The sequence below is a fragment of the Nycticebus coucang genome, chromosome 11 (genome assembly GCF_027406575.1).
Source record: "Nycticebus coucang isolate mNycCou1 chromosome 11, mNycCou1.pri, whole genome shotgun sequence".
Classification (NCBI taxonomy): Eukaryota; Metazoa; Chordata; class Mammalia; order Primates; family Lorisidae; genus Nycticebus; species Nycticebus coucang.
The window spans coordinates 40,936,884-40,958,383 of NC_069790.1; the positions used below are offsets into that span (position 1 = coordinate 40,936,884).

A 21,500-nucleotide genomic window follows, 5' to 3' on the forward strand; every position below is an offset into this window, starting at 1 on the left:
CATACAAACGCTACCATCCAGTTTTCACTCAAAGTGCCCAAATTAGACCCAAATGGAACCAATACATATCAAAATAAGTAGAATCTAAATTTTATAAGTTAGATGTTTATTTTGGCTCAAGAATTGATTTCACATCGTACACTGAAATCAAGATTTGAGTAGAGATACAGAGTTTGTGAGTCCCACATTTCTAGGTAATACCAAAGTGGGCAAAATTCAAGCATTTTTGTCAAAAGAAATGAACCCTGCAAGGCCAACATTTAAAAAAAATACTTTGCCCTGATAAAAATAATTTAGTAATAATTTCTTTTCTTGAAATGAGGCTAACATTACTCTGAAGATCTGTCTCTTTTGAACTCTGGCAAACAGATGCCAAATGCATTGGGAATGCTAGTTCTGTTGAGAGTATCTGCTCTGGAGGTTTCTTTAAGCTCCTGCTGTCCTTGAATAATATTAACTTCCTCCGATTTAATTATCAAGCTCTGTGAATGTGAAGTAAGGATTTTCCAGCAAGACTATCAACACAGTTGCTTATTTGTGTATTAAGCCTTTTAGGATTAAGAAAGCTGCCTAGATGTTTATAAATATAGATGATTTCTCATTTTTAGCCCCAAACATATATGAATAAAATTATCCTAGGCTAAATATTTGTCTCTTTGAGAAGTAACCAGAGTTTAAACCTGACCCTGTCACTTCCTACTTATAGTAACCATCAGTAAGTTCCTTATCTCTCTGAACCTCTTTCCTCAATTGTAAAATAGGAATACTCTTACAACTACTGCGTACTTTATTATATTGTTACATGATAAAGCCTGGTATAGAGAAATTCTTAAAACTTTAGCTATTATATCAATATTAATAAGAATGACTAATAAAAATTTTGAAAAATTATCCTTCCAATCACTGACCTTCTAATTTGGAACTAAACCACGAGAAGATCAGCGTGTCACAGAAAAAGCATGAAAAGAACAACTAGTGGTGACACTTTCCTTTCTAATCTAAAATTAATAGTTCCTAATATAAGAATCATAAATTCAAATACACATTTAAATTTTAATTATAAGAAGGTTTCAAAAGCAACATCAAGGATACAGTTAAAACAGTGCTCAACTCAGCCAAAGCTTTTTTTCTAGTTCACCTTACTGGGGTTCTCTGAAATCTTGTGGGTAACTATGTTTGCACTAAGGCAAGAACTAAGCTACAATGTCATTTAATGAAAATTCAATGAAATTTTATGGAATTTGTTTTCGGATTTTGTTGATTTTGTTTTGAATTTTCAAAGTTTCAAATTTTGCAACAACTTCATGACATTCTCACATTTTAACTCAGTTTGGAAATGTAATGCCTTACACACCAAAATGTACCTCATGCAAATTGAGACTAATATCCACATGGCTGCAAGTCAGTCAATAATGAACATAAATTATGAATTTAAAAGTTTCTAATACAAGTGGTGAACCATGAGGAGAGGCAAGAAAATAAAGTTGTGGGTATTTCCAAACTTATCAGCATGCAAAGAGTTTAATCATAAGTAAATGACTAGCCACACTCTGTGGTTTGGTAAATTTCTTTCTTCCTTAAAAGTGGTTTTCATTGGATTTAATTATTGGGTATTTAAAAAACACCATGCATAAAAAAGCCCATCACTTATTTTACTATGGAAAAGTTAACAATATGGTAATGAATGGAAAAGATAATCTTATGGAAACGTAAGAATTACTTAGTTTTGTATTCATGAATCATACCAACTTACAGTTACCCTAAACATAATGGTTTCTGATAATACTTGAAGTGTAGGTCATTCAGTGTTACAAAAATGTATAGATTAGTTTTGTGCAAGTGACTTAGTTGAAGAAGATTAGAAAAGGGAACACAAGGTATTTTCTTTTCCTTCTGTTTCCTATTGCCAACTTCCTGGGAATGGAAAGGAGAAAATTGCCAATTAAGAAGGACATCACACATCCCAAACTAACCACTGGCCCTTCAAATTGCTTTTATGAACAGACCATGGTACAGCCACACTGATTTGAAGCATGTGCCATGTATTTTGAATTTCATTTTGAAAGCATGTTTTTTAAACTCATTTTCATGAGATTTTATTTCAATTAAATTGTTTCTCAAAATATTCCAGTTCAGAAAAGGATGTTAAAATGTAGTTATCCTGTGTTATAAAAACTGTTCATTACTCTTACAACACAGAAATTATGATGACCTATTAGTAAAGACATTGCATTCTGAGTATTTTAGTGACAAATCCTCTTTTCATACATTAAAAACAAGCACAGTGGCTTACACCTGTAATCTCAGGCCAAGGTGGGTATTGCTTGAGCTCAGGAGTTCCAGAGCAGCTTGGGCAAGAGTGAGATGCCATCTTTAAAAATAGCCAGGCATTGTGGCAGTCACCTGAAGTCCCAGCTACCTGGGAGGCTGGGGAAAAGGGATCGCTTAAGTCCAAGTGTTTATGGTGGTTGTAAGCTATGATGCCACAGCACTCTACTGGGGCAAGAAAGTGAGACTCTATCTCCAAAATAAAAAAATAAATAAGTAAGTAAGGCATAAATAAAAACAATTCACACATTATTAAATTTTTCTTAAATTTTTCTGTACCCCTCCAAGCCAACCTTAAAGGAATATCTTGTTCAAGTTTATAATTAATGCTTGTAATGCAGGAGGTTACAATGTTAACTTTCCTCCCTTCAAAAAAAAAAAAAAAAAGACTTACCACCTACAGAGATTAGTTTATTCCATAATTAATTTAGTGGGCTACTTCTAACAACAAATAGTACTCAGAAAGATGATTTATTGAATACTAGTAAAAAAAATTATAGCTCTATCTGTACTTAAAGAACGGTATTATCTTCATGAAAATGAAATAATACCCACTGTTCAAATGAAAGGGAAATTAAAACATAGTACATTAACTTTACTTTATTATCTATTTTTTTAAAAACAAAAAACAAAGTTGCCAAGAAGAAAATTCTACTCACACATATACACACACTGTAAACAAATACTGCTAGGGACCTAGCTAACATCTATTCCTCGTGACCTTTCTTCTTCTCAATAAAAACTGAACTTCAAGTATCCACACTCTCTGGCTTAGCCATGTTGTCTCAACTCTTCCCAACAACTGGTTGAAGAATGGGTAGGTGATGCTCTTCTGGCCATTGAGTCATAAAAAATTATTTACTGCAGAAGTTCTGGGTAATATTTAATTTCTAAAGAAAAGACCTCAAGAAAGCAAAGTTTCCCTTCTTTGGCTTTGGAATTTATCATGTATAACATAGGCATGATGCCTGGAACTGATACAGTCGACTTAAGATCATTGTAGGAATCAATCCAATGATCCCATCAACTAAGGCTAAGGCCAGCAGAGTGGAGTGTATGAAGGACCTGAACGCTGTTGACATTATCAAGCACCTAGTGCTACCTGACCACCCAGCTATTTTACTAAATGACAAATGTCCTAGTTCTTTGTCATTTTGACTATAGTTTTCTTTTACTTGCAGTAGAAAACAAATAAACCCACTACTTACGATACATACCTACTACTCAACAATTAATCACTGTTAGTATTTTGACATAATAGCATTGTGCATGGGTGTGTAAAAAAAATTTCTGGAGGATATACACCTATTGTAGGAATTCATACTTAATAAAAAATTGAAAGGAAGAATTCGTACAATGCAAAAAGGTATGTTGATAAATGCAACAGCCCTTCCCCTTCACCAAACACAAAATCTTTGCTAATTCCTTTATATCATTATGTGAATTCTTTGGGGAGATGGATAGATGGAAAAAAATACTTTTATAAAAATAAGAACATATAACTGATGTTATTTTTATTTAAAAAATGAATTTAAATTTAACTAAATTTAAATTTTACTGAATTTAGCAGATTTAAAACTGCAATTAAAGGGACTATAAATGCACTGAATGCTTCCTCACCATAAGAGATGCCATTTCCAAAAAGATCTCTCTAAGGTTAAATAAACTATTTTTAAAAATCAGTTTTTGGAATCATTTTTTTTTTAACTATGTGTTTCTATTTTAAGTATCAGGAAGTCTGTCCCTGCTCAGAAGGGGAATGATATTAGCATTTTCTCAAATCCTTCCATCTCATCTCTCCCCAACAGCTCACATTGGTTACCATGATAATATTTCTACATTGCCCTATTTTAAAACATTGAGTTCCTGTCCTGTAACCACAATCAAATAGTTGTTTAAATAAGTCAAATGCTTCTTCCATTACTTTTACAGTGTTTTCTCTACTTCTGAATTTAGTTTTTTATCTGTTTTAAGTTCAACTCTTCATTGTAAGTATTTCATTTTTTAAGTATTCATTTGAGAATTTCTATCCTGCCTACCTATTTTCTTTATACAAGCAGTCCCCAGGTCATGAACAGGATAGGTTCTATAGGCTTGTTCTTAAGCTGAATTTGTATGTAAATTGGAACAACTACATTACTATTACCTGTAGTAACCTTGGTCCATAAATGTGACTCATATGTCTAGAGGATGTTTATAACTAGGGGACTGCTGTACTTTAATAACATCTAAGGTGAGTGTCACACAGGAATACACTTCCTTTTAGAACTTGAGAGGTTTTTTCTTTATTATATTTTGGCATTGTGTGCAGTATAAATTTGATAAACCTTTGGAAGTCCCATATGGTCACTTCTTCCCCACTTTCCCCTCCATAGGCAAGGACTATTACCTGCCTGAACTCCAGAAGAATTGTTTATCACTTGCTAGCCCAATCAGGATATGACTCTGGGCTAAGTACTTGCATAAAATTTTGCTAAATAATGGAGAGCTCTTTCAAGCTGTAGATTTTATTCTTTTTCAGTGAAGTTACTTTTCTTTGTTTTTGAAAAATGAAGAACACTTGCTTCCTTTTTTTTCTCAGCTATTCGTTTCTGAAGTATGTTGTATTAGGTTATATCATTTTCTTAGGTAGTGTTAAATATTCGGGGAGGATGTGCGGGGTGTTCGCTGGCTTACATTATTTTGGGCTTACTTCATTATCTATCAGTGGAGGGAAATTATGTGATATATTTTCAAATAATTCATCTCCAAGATGAAAGTCACCATTTAAAACACTTATAAATTCCAAATATCGGTTTATTTCGGTCTTCTAAGGGGTTTTATTATATTTTCTTAATTAACGGACACACTTTAATCATACCACTGTGTCATCCTCAGAAATATAAAATACTCATTCTTGTCCCCATTCTCAATGGGTCTATAATTAGCTTTTTGATTGATACCTATCGACTATTTCAATTGATAACAGACTTGTAAGTGAAGATAACCTGAGTTAGAGAATGGGAAAACAGTAATTATAGGGAATACCAAAAGTGAATCTTGACATGACAAGAACATTTCACAGACTTACATTTTCATAATTAAATTCTGCTTTGCAAGTAGACATAAGTGACTACTGAATCTAAAATGTTCCTTTTCTCTTAACACCACATACCAAGGAACAAAAGGATTCAGAAAGGGTGAAGACATATATAAAAGAAGTAGAGAATTTTGATTCAAATGTTTTTCTCTCTTATACCCTGAAATAAGAATACATGGTGATAATACGAGCTTTCCTTACTAGAAATGTATCTTACATTAATGCTATACAAACTCTAGGAAATTCCTTCATAATAACTGTTCCAACATTATCTGGACAGCTCTGCTGTCCAACGTGTCAAGCAACATTCCTGGCATCAGGAGAACACCCTAACCCTGCCAGCTCCCACTGAGTGACCTGAGTCAGTATTTGTACCTGCTTCAGTTTCTGCCACAGTTGTCACTTACAGTGGCACACAAGAGCCATAAAAGTAGAGATGTACCTGAAAACATGTGTCACTCATACTGAATTCCAAGATTCACTATTACAGATCTTTAAACTAAAAAGGCATTAGTAGGCTACATTATGTAACCTAGTTCTACCTAAGATGCCTGGCCTGGCTAGGTCAGTATTAGGGAAAGGTACACAACATAAAACCCTTGTAATCCAATAGCATTTACAGCACTCTTAACAAAAATCATCTGTATTACTGTATAAAATCCAATGTAACTAGAACAACAAATAGAAACTAAAACAATAACAACTGCACAATAAAACCAAGCTTTTAAAATAATTAATCTCAAGAAATCTTCCATTGTGATTTCACTGTTCAATCACAAACTCTGCAATTTCTTTTCATTTGATTATTACATAATTTGGTATTTTACAAAACACACCTATACCAGCTACCTAGACCAACAGTCATAATTTGCATAAGGAAATCAAGATAACCAAGGAAATAGTTGATTTATAAGATAACTAAAGCAAACTATTATCAAAACGAAAAATCATTTCCCCAGGTGACCTACAAATCAACTTATATGGCTTATTTAGCAAAATAGAGCATAGCATTAAAAAGCCAGGACCCTAGTTTCGTTCACTAAAAATAGCGATTAATAAAAGTGAGTACATATATTTCAAAGACATGTTGATACATTTAAACCTCACAAGACTGCTAAGAGGTAAACAGAAGTACATCATTATTCTTCAGTTTGAAGAGGACTAAGAGACCAGTGGTGTAACTGGTTGGCAGCAGAGCTCATGCCAGGACGCAGAGCTCGGCTCCCAGCACGGTGCTCCCTCTACCGCTCTGCACTGCTGACATGCATCTTTTCTCCTTTCAGATCCAAAGACACCATCCACTTCTAGTCCTATGAATCATATCAAGGCCACTGGTCCAAAAGGAAGCTGAACAGGATTTATAGCTAAATGAGGACAAACACACTCCCCAATTTAGCAGGTAACGCCAAGGACCAACTCTACTGATGATAGTTTATCAGCATCGCCGTCCGTTCCCCAACCCCTGGCAGTAGATCTCAGTTAGCTAAATAGCTGGGGAACTTAAAACTCCCAGAGTCCATATTGTTTCCATTCCAATTAAATCAGAAATTCTGGCGGTGGAATCCAGCCATCCTATTTTGTAAAATTCTCCTGACTTTAAGTTTGAGAACCAGTGCTTCACAGGAAATGTACAAAAAAAGAATAGGTGATTTAAATTTAAGAACATACATGAAACAAAATCAAATATTACACGACATGGTATGAAGGCAGCAATTGTTTTTATGTTCAAGTTTGAAAAATACCTAGAACTTACGAGTATCCTTACTTATGCCAGACAGGTTTTGGAATTGCTGTTAACCTATGACACTTTTCCTTTGACAGCAAGAGCTTAAATGTTGCTTCCTGAAGAAGTGGCAATAGAAATAGCACGGACAGTCTTGAGCACTTCCTACTTTGAAAAACCTTGTTGCTGTGTTTAAAAATCATTAAATGTCAGAAAAATGATAATCTTAACTGAAATAGGAGTAAAGTTGTGTGTGATCACCAAATGTGGAGAAACAGCAAAGCTCTGTAAACACTTGAAGCCAGTCTCAGCGTCAGCACACAGTGGCTACTTGGAAGGCATGTATGTTTCTACCATATGAAAGAAATACCAAACTTGTAACACAAGAGGCAAGGACTAAAAGCATGAAGCATAGAACTGAAAAGATAGCTAAAACGGTTATTTTTTAAAAGTTTATTCATATTTTTTAAATAAAATGCTAAGTTAAGTGACCAGTTCCATTAGAGACATACCTGCTAATCCCTCCCCAAGGTCTTGTCCCCTTCGCGACCACAGTAATAAACTATATTAAAATTCTGTTAGGTTTGTTTTCATTAAGTAGTGACTACTCATTAAGGTAATTCCTTTCACTTCAGTATATAAACACAAAATTGTACAAAATTAATACTTCATTCTGAGTTTATGAAAAGACTGGATAAAACCTAGTCTTTATTGTACATTTCCTGTGAAGCACTGGTTCTCAAACTTAAAGTCAGCAGGAGAATTTTACAAAATAGGATGGCTGGATTCCACTACCCAAGGTTTTAAGAAAACTAGCTTCAACATAGATCCTCAGATGGGAAGGTGTATTAACACCAAAACAGACATCACACCAACCTGTGGAATATTTCTTTCCCACCTAGCTCTTATGTAGTAAACACTGCTAAATGTTGCATTCTTATCATGGAAATCTAGGCAGTGATCTATACTTGTGAATAACCCACATGGGAACTTAGAAGATCAGTGGGAGAACTTTAAGCCAATTTAGGCTGAAGCATTCAGAAGGGGACAGAAACAAAGAATTTCCAAAGCTTTTTGAACTTGCTCTAAGAAATAAATGTGAAAAACAATAATTATGAGTAAGTACTATTTCCTAAAAAGTATGTTCTTTTAACAAATATAAATTGATAAGGCTGGCAAGCTCCATCTCCCATCAGTTCATCTCCTTGAGGGTACGAGAGTACATATACAGAGAAACTACAAATTGGAACCTGTTACTGTTATCCTTTAAAATGTTGCACCTGCTTTTAAAAACACATTTCAATGTGTGTTATGCCATTGCATCTGCCTGAAAATGCTAGACTTCTTGAATGCTCTTGAAGAAAATTAAAATAAGCATCTGCTAATAATAATTTTATTTCACTCTGAACAGTTTCATTTTTGGCTAATGAAAAAAAGCCACATTATAGAAAAATAAAACTACCTTTACAACTCCACAGCCAACACACATCAGAAGGTAGGTCTATAAATAGATGTGCTTCTGTATGCACACTGTAAATATAAAATCATCAAGCTAACCAAGGTTGCAATTTAAACTGAAGCCACAATATGAACTTACCTGATTTTTAAAGCCCCATTCGAACAGGCTTACAATCAGTAGAGATCTCCTTTTTCTAGTTGCATAGTAAGGCAAAACACCCCCAAGTACATTTTACTTATCTCAGCCTCATCTTTCATCAGAAGCAATAGTTTGCAATTTCATTCAGAAGCAGCCGTCCCTAAACAGTCTCTGAATATGCACAGAAACAGTAATGGAAGAGATCTAAGTTAAACCCTACAGACGCACCAAGAAAATAGCAACATCAACACGAAAAAGCAGCAATTCCTTATGAGAGGTGCTTTTCTTAGCTGCATTTCCCATGCCAGCCCCCTTTCAAACATAAAATGTCTCAGTATGAAAGAGGATCTTACCTGAGCTGATCATACTGTGCATTCTCTGCTGAGCCAAGAGCTGTTCTCGTCCAGCCACCCCATCTGAGGAAAAACAGGAGTCACTCTCGTAAATTGTCTGCAGCATATTCCAATCACTCTTATTTCAGCTACATGAAAGATTCATCACTGCTCAGTGCACCGGCCCCAGGAGCTACTCTCACTGGTCCTCCTGCCTCCCCAAGGAGAAGCAGCCGAGGATCAACTCCGACAAGGATTCCCTTAAGGCTCAGATGGACATAACACTTTAAAAAAGACCTGGACACTTTTCCCATGTTACCAACCTGTGTGCAAAGCAGAAAGGACACAGTGGATGCTACAGCTCTCTGGAGTTTAGGTTATCCCGGAAACTAAAAGCAGGTGGGAAATAGGAATGTGCTTCGGGGTTATTTCTTTGTCAGAATAAGTAGAAAAATATTAACTCTACCCACGAGAAAAAGAAACCAATTAAACCTGACTTATAGTTCTTCAGGCTGCTAGGGTTTCCTTGCAAAAACCTTCAGTCCTGCAAGTGGCTCCAGCCGGCGCCCTTCTCCTCCTATCTGTGTGCCTCTCTTCCCCCTTTCTCAGTCTCTCTCTCAGTTCAACTTGGCTAAAGCTAGTGATAATCCATTTGCATATGAATCAACAACAGCATGGCCCACAGGCACAGAAATAGAACAATGGTCGGCCTGAGCCAAAAATAGGTCAAGCATGGCCGAATGATTGGAGCCTGCATTAATGCATTTAAAAATACCCTAGCAAACCCAGCTGTCCAGCCTCTATCTTTCAAACCATAATTCTCTATTGCAGGGCCTTAAAAGCATTAACTCTTTCCTCTCTCCAAGCTTGCTTTACACATTGTGTTTCCACACCGGCGATTCGCTTCTAAAGAAAGGCAGGCAAGAAAAAAATTAAGAATCATAATTCTAAGAGGGCAAATGCACATATATTTTATTTCTTTTTATTTTTGTAGTATGTGTTTTTAGAAGAGAGAGGAGAGAAGTACAGAGCTCTGTATTGGTTCTAAAATAATACTGGAAGCTTTTGCTCATAATGTGGTTTCTGCCTCACCCACGCACAGCAATCCTGGTGTTCTATTTTTGTTGCCTGTTTCTCAGGCTACACTGCAGTTGGCTGTAGCACTAGAAGCTTTTCTGCCTTCTAGTTTCAGGGCTAACAAGAGATTTAATCGAGGAAGTTTTAGAAAACAAGCACATCCCAGGATAAAATTTTTATGAAGGACAGGCTTGATTTTTTACTTGCTATTTATGTGAGACAATTGTCCTTTTCACAAATCCTATTGTGAGCTTAGTAGCACTATGAATTTTATTGCATCCAGTTACTACTACATCTACAAAACCAAAACAAAAGAAAAAACACAAAGCCATGGCTTACACCTGAAAAATTTTCCCTCTCTTTCAGTCTCTCAGGCTAAGTCCAATTTACTTGCAAAAAAAAAAAAAGAGAGAGAGAGAAAAGAAAATAGGACTGGTTTCCTATGGATACAGAATTACTGAGTCTGTGCACCTGTTGATCAATAAATCAATACGGTCAGTACCCAACTATGAATGTTCTGCATTCATCTATACGTTGGTTGCCTAACGTGTAATAGATAACAGATGTAATAGAGGGCCAGACACAGTGTAGCACTCTTATAAAGCAAAGGAACTACAGTAAATAGTACAGTTCTGTAGTCTCTGGTGTACATTTATACTATCATTTCCAAATGAGAAATACATTCTACATCCCAAAATGGGATGCTAACATCTAGTCCTTCTCAGAAAACTCAAAAGTGATAATACATTAGTTATAGAAGCTCTTCGGCCATACATCAGGAAGGAAAATGTAATACCTAAGGCATCAGGAGCAATAGGGAAAGACATGGGAAGAGCAGATTGTTTCAAGGTTCCCAGAACAATCAGATAGAGAAGGGATCTTGGTCAATCCCAAAGTATGGGGCCAGGGAAGGTGAACCAGGGAACAGAGATTTTGCAGAAAGGAAGAAACATGTTAAATCATTTATCAGATAACCCACACCTGAATTCCTCTTCTTCCATAGGTTAACTTCTATTGTATACCCTACTTCCTGAAAAAGCATATGTGTTCAAGTAAAAGACTTTTTTAAAAGTAGTTATTCCAAATTGCATTTGACTTCAACTAAAGAACAAAATTTTATGTTCTCAGCAGTTGAAAAACTATCTGATTCCATCTGATTTACAAACAAACTTTTGATTAGGAAATTTGTGTGTAAAATTCATGGATAGAAATAGCGTGGATCTAACAATTTCCATTAAAGACCATGTGTTTATGTAGGAACCAGGCGTTGCATTTCAGACCTGGAAATTAATTTAGACATATTCCACCATGGAGTTTAAACTTTGCTCCGGGATGCTAGGGGAGCTGTATGGGAGTTTCCTCCAGGAAAGGTTCTCCCCCACAACCAGAGCAACTCCACTTTCATCTGTCACATTGGGGGATGTAAGATTTCTTTTGAACAATAACTTTTTTTTTCTGCTAAACATTCATTTAAAGAACATTTTTAGGTGGGAATTCATCCCTTTCTTTGCTTGGGATGCTGGGCCACCTTCCTGCTCTGCTCTCTTCATTCTCTTTCTCTCCCCACATCTTCCCTTTTCTCACTCCCTGCTCTCTGCTCTCCTCTCTTTCTCATCTATCCCCACCTCTTTCCTCCCTATCTATAAAATACATTTATACTTTTATATACTAAGAAAAAATATATATATAAAGAATGTTTTCTAAAGTCACAAACTAATGGGTGGAGGGTCAGACATGTGAAAACAAACCATCCCTGACCCCCCCCCCCATTGGTATGTGACTGCTAGATTGAGGTGTATTTGAAACATTGTGATTGTACATATTTAAGGTACATAATTTGATAATTTGATATATGTATACACTGTGAAATAATCACCATAATCAATCTACTTATCTGTCACCTCAGCTAAATATGACTTTTTTTGATGGTGAGATCAGAACAATGATTTCTTATATTAAGAAAAAAAATATTAAAATCCACTTATTCCAGTCCAAACTAGCTCTCAATTTTACACATAGGGAAACTAAAGAGGCTTGCTGGAAGTTACAAAGTTTACAAAAGCACCAACTAATGGAGTCAGGCCTTAAAGAGACTCACTTCAAGTAACAAAGGTAACTAATAACTGAGTGGGTCTAGCATACTACCTTCTTATTGCTTGGCGAAATGATGGGAATCATTCTCTGAGATATTCAGAATAAAATTTAATATAATCTACTGACTAAAAATAGAATCATTTTGTAATTGTTTCTGAGTGGTCTTTAATAGAATATACAAACCTCATGATAAACATATTAGAGATAACAAAAATCACAATATTGACATAACATACCGACATATCTTTTGTTATTTTAAGTTTACACTCTTCAACCACAATTGATTAAAAAAGGTCTCCAAGCTTTTATACACATAAACAAAAAAGGTAGACTAAAACTCCAGAAGAGTGAGTTAGTAATTATCCTATTTCTCAGAGGTTCCAGGAAAGGGCATTCCATATAAAATGGGTAAATAATGTATCTTCTTCGTTTGACCAAGTTTATTTAACATAAGGTTTATTTACATTTCATCCCTGCATCCCTGCGGCACTCTCTTTTCTATTAGCAGTGTTCTCTTTCATTTAACTCTTAGTAATGAAAAATTATTTTAGAATGAAAAGACACTAGGCACATCATAAAATAGATCTCACTTGTTTCTGTGAAGAAAAATAAGCATCATTAAAACAACCATCAAGCATATTGATTATCTGAGCTTAACTATTAAGAATGTTGAGTTAATTCTTCTTACATCATCTCGATAATATTGGTAAAGAAATGTGGCTAGGCTTCTTTTGAGGTGTTTGTAAAACCAAATATTACTAATTTGGAGAAAAATATATTGTATTTTCTATTACAAGAACCATAACAAACTAATACAAATGTCAGGATAGAATATATGGGTAGTTTCAAAAATATATAAAATAAATTCTAATTCGATATAATAAGCATTTTTAAAATTGATCCAAATACTATATTTTACATGCATAAAGATCAAAGACAAGTGAAAAAGAAGATAGATCACAAAAAAATAAAAACACCCCAAACCTAGTTCCTGATTTAATAGAAAATGGAATTTGGAGTCAAATTCTATGCAAAATGCTAGTCAGAGTTTAATTCTTATCTTTTTTATGCAGGTATGTAGCAAAACAAACAAAAAAAGGATTATAAAATCTATATGGCACCAAAATATTTCCAGAAATAACTTCAGACCCCTAGCACATAATAACCTTTTCTAAAATAGGTTGAGATCTCAAAAGACACAATCCTGAATGTTGAAATCCCTCATGTCTAAAATCTCAAAAATCCCAATTGTGAAAGATTAAAATCCCTAATGTTAAATCCCAAAAGACACATTCTGGGGAAGGAATTAGTGTGTTTTCAGTTGCCTCACATCAGTTGCATCATGTTAGGCAACTATTTTTGGTTTTATTTGGAAATTAAGCATGGTTTGAGAAGATGGTTATGGGGCCAAGTTGACTTATAGGCTTAATTTTAGATGTCAACTTGAGAAATGAAGAAATACCTCGAAACCTGGTAAAGCATTATTCTGAGTGGGTCTGTGAGGGTATTTTCAAAGGAGATTGGTGTGTGGGTCTGAGGGGACTAGGTGAGGAAGATCTGCCCTCAGTGTTGGCAGGCAACACCCAATTGGCAGGGGGACCAGAGAAAATAAAAACAAAAGACATGAAATTGGTCTCTCTCTGAGAACTGGGACAGACTTTTCTGCTACTGCTTTGGATTTCAGAAATCAGACTCAGGAAAGAGCATTATCACAACATTGACTTCGTGTTATAAGCACTGTGTATGTACATAAAAATGTTCAAAAATTCTTCAATAAATGAAGAGATCTTCTTTTCACATATCTGTATTTGTGAAAGATAAAATTTCTTGACATCACAGCTCTTAGGGTGACTACATATGTGGTAGTGACCCATTGCTGTTTTTCACCGATCATATCCAAAGACAGGTTGTTCATCATGGAATTTCAGACGACTGCAATTGTTAAACTGGATGCACACAATTACCAACCGTACTGATACATGTTTATATGTTTATACATTTCCCCTTTTTACCTGTTTCTTTATGAATATAGTTCAGCTGGCTACTCATAACTGTTATATGAGCATGACTGTTGTTAACATACCTGGTTATTTATGCTTACAAAAAATAGTTATGTTATCATTGCTTATTTTACTATGTAAACTGGCCTATGAAGCATTCTGTTGTAATTTTATATGTCAAACAAATCCCCTTTGAAAATTTAAATAAATATCTTTCACAGAATTTTTTATTATGTTTTCCAGAATTATATTTCCAGGATTTTAATCTTTTGGAATTTCAACACTAAGGATTGTGGGTTACTGCATGAAAAATCTTGATTAAAAATGAATTCAAGATATATTATTGTGGTAGAATAAATTGGGCCATGCTACCTTCCTTCCTTGACTTCAATAGACTCTCCAGTCATCAACCAAGACAGATTTTAGTAAGGTTGATCATAATCCTGAAAATCACAATTTTGACCTCCACAATCCTTAGTCCCTACACCAGAACTACCAAATCAGAATCTCTGGAAGGAATCTGCATTTTAACCAGCTCTCCAAATGATTCTGATATACAATAAAGTTTGAGAACCATAAAAGTAGATCAACCTTTCCAAAGCAGTAATTAAATGGCTAAAAATACGAATGGATAAAGAATCTTTCTTGGTGCAATTTCAAATTAACCAGTATTATGAGAGAACAATTTTTAAAAATGGAAATAATTAAACTAGACAAGAGACTTAAAGCACAAGGCTATTAATATTCAAGGTATGAAAAGACTGAGGAGGTCTGCCAGAAAGGGATCCTCCAGCTTGTAAATGAGACCAGCCCAGTACACTTAGGTAATGGGCATTTGTTCAGGTCTGTCCCCTACTGAGCCACATTGTTCTGGGTTCTGATTTTTTGAGTGTTTGCCAGTTGCACGTAAGACCCTCTATGCAGAGCCCAAAGCAGCCAGCACAAGAGGAGAAATCAGTATGATCATACACACTCCTTTAACTAGTGGAACAAGTAAAACTTAATGGTCTTTTGACAGAATCAAGGGAAGTTTGTTTTTGCGATGAAAGTCAGTCATTTCATATATTGGATATCAACTATTTCACAGCTACAGGGCAAGCTCTCAAGATAAATATATACAAGAATGACATAGTCTTTACTTTCATGGAATGTTCCATTTTAGAGGAAATACGTATTATATAGAATCCTCTTTGTATTTTAATTTTTAACCATGGATTCAAAATAATAAATCTTGAGGGATTGTTATGAGGATGACAGAATTATATTACACTTGCCAAATAGGCATTCAATAAATGGTAGCTGTTATTACTATAATACTCTCCTATGAATCTTTAATTCATAATTCTTAAAATATTTAAAAGCTGTTACCTATTTTTTTAAGAAATCTGAAAGAAAGTTGTATCATTGATGAAATATATAACTTTACTCATAGTTATGAAAGAAGGTTCATGTATCAACTTGAAAAAATAGTCTATATTGTGGCAGCGCCTGTGGCTCAAAGGGGTATGGTGCTGGCCCCATATGCCAGAGGTGGCAGGTTCAAACCCAGCCCTGGCCAAAAACTACAAGAAAATATAGTCTATATTATAGCCTTCTGCTATATCATCAGAACTTAGCTTGTATGGCACAGAGTACGTCATTCAATAAATGTTTCTGTAATGAATAAATAATTTCTTCTCCAGAGGATCCTTTTATGTGACTACCAATCTTTAGCAAATCATTAACATACCCATTCAACCTCAAATATTTCATTGTTATTCATTTTATCACAGTTTCTTATTAAAATACTAATTTAATAAGAAATCATAATAAAAAACTAAGTACATATCTGAAAAAAGAATCTCCTAAAAATCAAATGCAGTTTAATTGAGCTTTCACTTTGGCCTACAACATGGAAAAACCAGTGAAAAGGCCAGCCATCAGACTAAAGCCGAAATGATCTTAATGTGATTATCATATCATCATCCAGTACAATCTGAGTAAACAAAGTATTAAAATATCTCTCTTGTGAGGTATTTAAGAAATTAATATAAAAATATATATTTGGTCCTCTTTGTCTCTCTGCCTCTTGCTTACTTGCCCTGGCAATGGAGGCCCATTCACTGTCTGTGGTGAACGTATCTTGCTCTATAAGCCTATATCTTGCTCTTACTCTAAACCTACTTTTCTCTTCCTCAGTAAACTTTGTTTCATGCTTGCAAAAATAAAAATAAATAGGGACGGCGCCTGTGGCTCAGTCGGTAGGGTGCTGGCCCCATATACTGAGGGTGGCGGGTTCAAGCACGGCCCCAGCCAAACTGCAACCAAACAATAGCCGGGCGTTGTGGCGGGCGCCTGTAGTCCCAGCTACTCGGGAGGCTGAGGCAAGAGAATCGCTTAAGCCCAGGAGTTGGAGGTTGCTGTGAGCTGTGTGAGGCCACGGCACTCTACCGAGGGCCATAAAGTGAGACTCTGTCTCTACAAAAATAAATAAATAAATAAATAAAAATACATTCATAACTCTCCTTTACTGTAATGAATCTAGTAGCTCTGCAGTGATAGCAAAGCTTCCAGAAATGTCAGATTATCAATTGCACTGGCTACTGTGGACATCTCTGTTTTTAACTGGTGAATTTTCTTGAGTATACCACTTTCACTCAAAATCCTGAAAAAATACATTACAGTTTCAGATTTGCCTTCTCTATCTTCAGAAGTCACTTGAGCAAATAATAACATAAGTATTTATACTTTGTAGATGTAGTATTTCTGTGACTCTAAAACCAATATTACATATTAAAAAATCTAAGCACGTTGACCTCACTTTTCATTACTGTATTTACTACCTATGATTGTATATATCAGTACACAGATATATCAACCAGAAATCCTTGCTATTGCTTTCAGTGGTGTGTAATGGTTCATGCTGATGATAAAGCATCATTTTTGCTATTTAACAGGATCTATTTTGAAATACAAATCAACCTTGACTAACTCATCCTATGCTGACTAAACTATGCACAAGGTATTCAGGAAATCAGAAACTCTCAGTAGAAATCTCAGTTTTAAGAAAACATGCTATTTTTGACTGTAGAAGTGTGACAATAAAAATTCTAGGAGAAACCCAGTTAAGTAGGTAAGTATTCTTATCTTCAATACTTGATATGAATCAATTATTTACCTTTATATTATTCTATAAAATATATCTTCTTATATAGCTGTATAATACATAATATTTACAAACTTGGAAATAAATTTCTAAACACCAAAATTTCTGTCATAGGTACTATCTGAATATTATATTTGAGAGCTTTAATAAGATTACTTTGTGACATGCTAATATAATTAAAGTAGATACCAAAAAATCAATCCACAGCTTTTCACATCATTTCTTGCTACAAAGGACAAGTTGATATGCACCGTACCATATCACTAAGTTAAATCTAAAGAATTCTAAATAGCTTGACTCTGAAAATAGCACCAATTTTTAGTGTTGCAATTTGATTCTGATTTCATAATTCAGTCTACTTGGGTGCCAAATAATAAATTTAAGAAATAGCAAGCACCTAAAACATACTAGTTTTGATACATTAAAAAGATTTATAGCAATAACATATAACTAAAGTACAAACATTTTCAACTAGCCTTATCACTAACTTTGTCAGACATTCCACGGGTATGTAATCTTTCCTATTTCAGGACTCTTATTTCAGTGTCAAGAACAGAGAAAAATGGACTCAAAGGCTGCTCACGTTCTGACCACAACCCAACCTAGCAGTTGAATCTCTAACTTTCTTATGCAGACAGACATAATTCCTTAGTAGTACCCACAAAAAAAATCTTCATTTTTCCATGTCTGACTACATGCTGTTCTTGTATCCAGTCTTTTCCATTTGGGAAATTCTTTCTTAATTTTACAAGTGTCTAAGGTCCTTCTTAGTCCCTCCTGTTAGCTTTTTGACTCAAAATTAGGACAATAGAGTTTCTTTTTGTTCACATTTGCCTCATAGATATATTTCTATTCCTTTATTTTCCACTTTTCCAAACTTTATTTTAGGCAGAGTTCTCTCTCTTATAGATTTTTTTTTTTTTTCCTTTTCATCCAATAGAAAAGTCTCTTCATTTGGTAAATTCATGGAAGGTAGACAGGAGCCCTTGCTGGTTCACCATCTTCTCAGGAGCTAAAAGCAGTAGGTTCTTCTCATCTTACAAAACACTGCCCAAAGTTTACCTTGTTGGCACAGCCTTCTCTGACCCGAGTAGTCATGAATGAGAGTACCTAAATGTGTTCTTCTACTTGGCATAAATCACTGGGTATTGGAACAATTCGGTTACATTTCTTTTCCCCACATTAGACCTCAGCAAGTCAATAGCAGAGGACTGCCATTTGTCTCTCTGCCTGTTCCACACTGCCTAGGAAGCAATACTCAGTACAGGATGGTTAAATGAATATCTATGAATATATGTAAATATACATAATGCATTTAATAGCAACACATTTCCATTCATACTTGTTTTCACAAATAAATAGCGGGCATACAATTTCTATTATCTTCTGCATCATCCCACTCATTCCACCAACAATTCCAACAACCACTCTTCCCCAAATCTAATCACCACACTTGGTTTTCTTCTTTCAGAACATCTCTCATACCCAAAACCACCACCAATCTGATCATAAGTATGATGATTATGTTATACACAATACTTTTCAGGACAATACCACAGCCATACCTAAGTTTCATATCATCAATATAAAAGATGGAAGTTATAAACTCTATTATGATTTATTTTTCTAGAATTTAACATAAAAAACTATTATAGAAATTCAAGATTACAGAGAATTTATTTAAAACATTTCTATTGCTATCCTGAAACCACTTTTACTGAAGAAATATTTTTACTGAAAACAAGTTTTACATTTTTTTCTGTGCTTCTAAGTGTCTTCTGGGCTGCTGAATGGCCATGCTGGCTGTTACGGCAATTTCTCTAAAGGACACATTGATAGGACACTTCTGACAACATCAAAGCTCTAATACAAAGAAGTTCCACCTTACATTCTCATTGGCTTGAAGGCTGTCTTTTCAGCTTTGAAGAGATCGGACATCGTCTAAGCCTTTTGAAGGAGGGGCCTTATGTTCACATATTTTGTAGATCAAAGACATACATATTCTGCAAAAGGTGGAAACTTCAGCTTCAAATATTAATTTAAATTTGATCCATGAGAACCATGGCATCTCTTTTATATGAAAGATGACTACAAAACTGCTATGGTTTGAATGTGTTCCCCAAAGTTCCTGTGGTGGAAACTTACTGCCCAGTGCAGCAGTATGAGGGGTGAGGCCTTTAGGGGATGATTAGGTCATGAGAGCTTTGCCCTCATGGACAGATTAATTCCTTATCTCAAAGTAGGTTTATACAAAAGCAAGTCCAGCCCCCAGCATGTTTCTACATGCTCTCTTCCTCTTCTTCCTTCTACCATAGGATTCACAGTCAGAAAGCCCTTCCCAGATGCCAGCACCTTGATGTTGGACTTCCCAGTCTCCCAAACTGTAAGAGATAAATTTCTTTTTTTTTTTTTTTATAAATTATTCAGTTTGTAGTATTTGTGGCATTTTACTATAGCAACTCAACATAAACTAAGACAATAACATTCTAAATAATGTCCCCTGTGTGGAGAAGAGGCTGCAGATTCAGACAGAATTTGATTTGAATTTTGTCTCCGACAATTATTATTCAGTTATGAATTATACAACTTGGATACGTTACTTAACCTTTCTGAGTCACAATTATCTCATCTTATAAATGAGTATATTAACATCTGCCTTGCAGTGTAGCTTTAATATTTAGACAGAGTGAATATAAACTTCCCAGCATTATGATCATCATATAATAGTACTCCATACACAGCATTATCATTATTATTTTTTTTTCTTTTTTTTTTTTTTTTTTATTGTTGGGGATTCATTGAGGGTACAATAAGCCAGTTACACTGATTGCAATTGTTAGGTAAAGTCCCTCTTGCAATCATGTCTTGCCCCCATAAAGTGTGACACACACTAAGGCCCGACCCTCCTCCCTCCATCCCTCTTTCTGCTCCCCCCCCATAACCTTAATTGTCATTAATTGTCCTCATATCAAGATTGAGTACATAGGATTCATGCTTCTCCATTTTTGTGATGCTTTACTAAGAATAATGTCTTCCACTTCCATCCAGGTTAATACGAAGGATGTAAAGTCTCCATTTTTTTTAATGGCTGAATAGTATTCCATGGTATACATATACCACACCTTGTTAATCCATTCCTGGGTTGGTGGGCATTTAGGCTGTTTCCACATTTTGGCAATGGTAAATTGAGCTGCAATAAACAGTCTAGTACAAGTGTCCTTATGATAAAAGGATTTTTTTCCTTCTGGGTAGATGCCCAGTAATGGGATTGCAGGATCAAATGGGAGGTCTAGCTTGAGTGCTTTGAGGTTTCTCCAGACTTCCTTCCAGAAAGGTTGTACGAGTTTGCAGTCCCACCAGCAGTGTAAAAGTGTTCCCTTCTCTCCACATCCACGCCAGCATCTGCAGTTTTGAGATTTTGTGATGTGGGCCATTCTCACTGGGGTTAGATGATATCTCAGGGTTGTTTTGATTTGCATTTCTCTAATATATAGAGATGATGAACATTTTTTCATGTGTTTGTTAGCCATTTGTCTATCGTCTTTAGAGAAAGTTCTATTCATGTCTCTTGCCCATTGATATAAGGGATTGTTGGCTTTTTTCATGTGGATTAATTTGAGTTCTCTATAGATCCTAGTTATCAAGCTTTTGTCTGATTGAAAATATGCAAATATCCTTTCCCATTGTGTAGGTTGTCTCTTTGCTTTGGTTATTGTGTCCTTAGCTGTACAGAAGCTTTTCAGTTTAATGAAGTCCCATTTGTTTATTTTTGTTGTTGTTGCAATTGCCATGGCAGTCTTCTTCATGAAGTCTTCCCCCAGGCCAATATCTTCCAGTGTTTTTCCTATGCTTTCTTTGAGGATTTTTATTGTTTCATGCCTTAAATTTAAGTCCTTTATCCATCTTGAATCAATTTTTGTGAGTGGGGAAAGGTGTGGGTCCAGTTTCAGTCTTTTACATGTAGACATCCAGTTCTCCCAACACCATTTATTGAATAGGGAGTCTTTCCCCCAAGGTAAGTTCTTGTTTGGTTTATCAAAGATTAGGTGGTTGTAAGATGTTAGTTTCATTTCTTGGTGTTCAATTCGATTCCAAGTGTCTATGTCTCTGTTTTTGTGCCAGTAC

At 35.2% G+C, this 21,500-nt stretch overlaps 1 protein-coding gene across 15 annotated transcripts in view; it reads right to left on the reverse strand.

The window, feature by feature from the left end:
- HDAC9 (histone deacetylase 9) overlaps positions 1-21,500 on the reverse strand; it is a 1,013,994-nt gene that overhangs the window by 503,640 nt on the left and 488,854 nt on the right. For 7 of the 15 annotated variants that reach the window (XM_053609475.1, XM_053609487.1, XM_053609488.1 and 4 more), the window contains exon 3: positions 9,081-9,143. In XM_053609475.1, the coding sequence (XP_053465450.1) occupies positions 9,081-9,143 (63 nt within the window). Of the gene's footprint in view, positions 1-9,080; positions 9,162-9,382; positions 9,652-21,500 lie in introns of those variants that run through there. The other 8 variants (XM_053609476.1, XM_053609482.1, XM_053609491.1 and 5 more) reach the window with 6 other exon arrangements.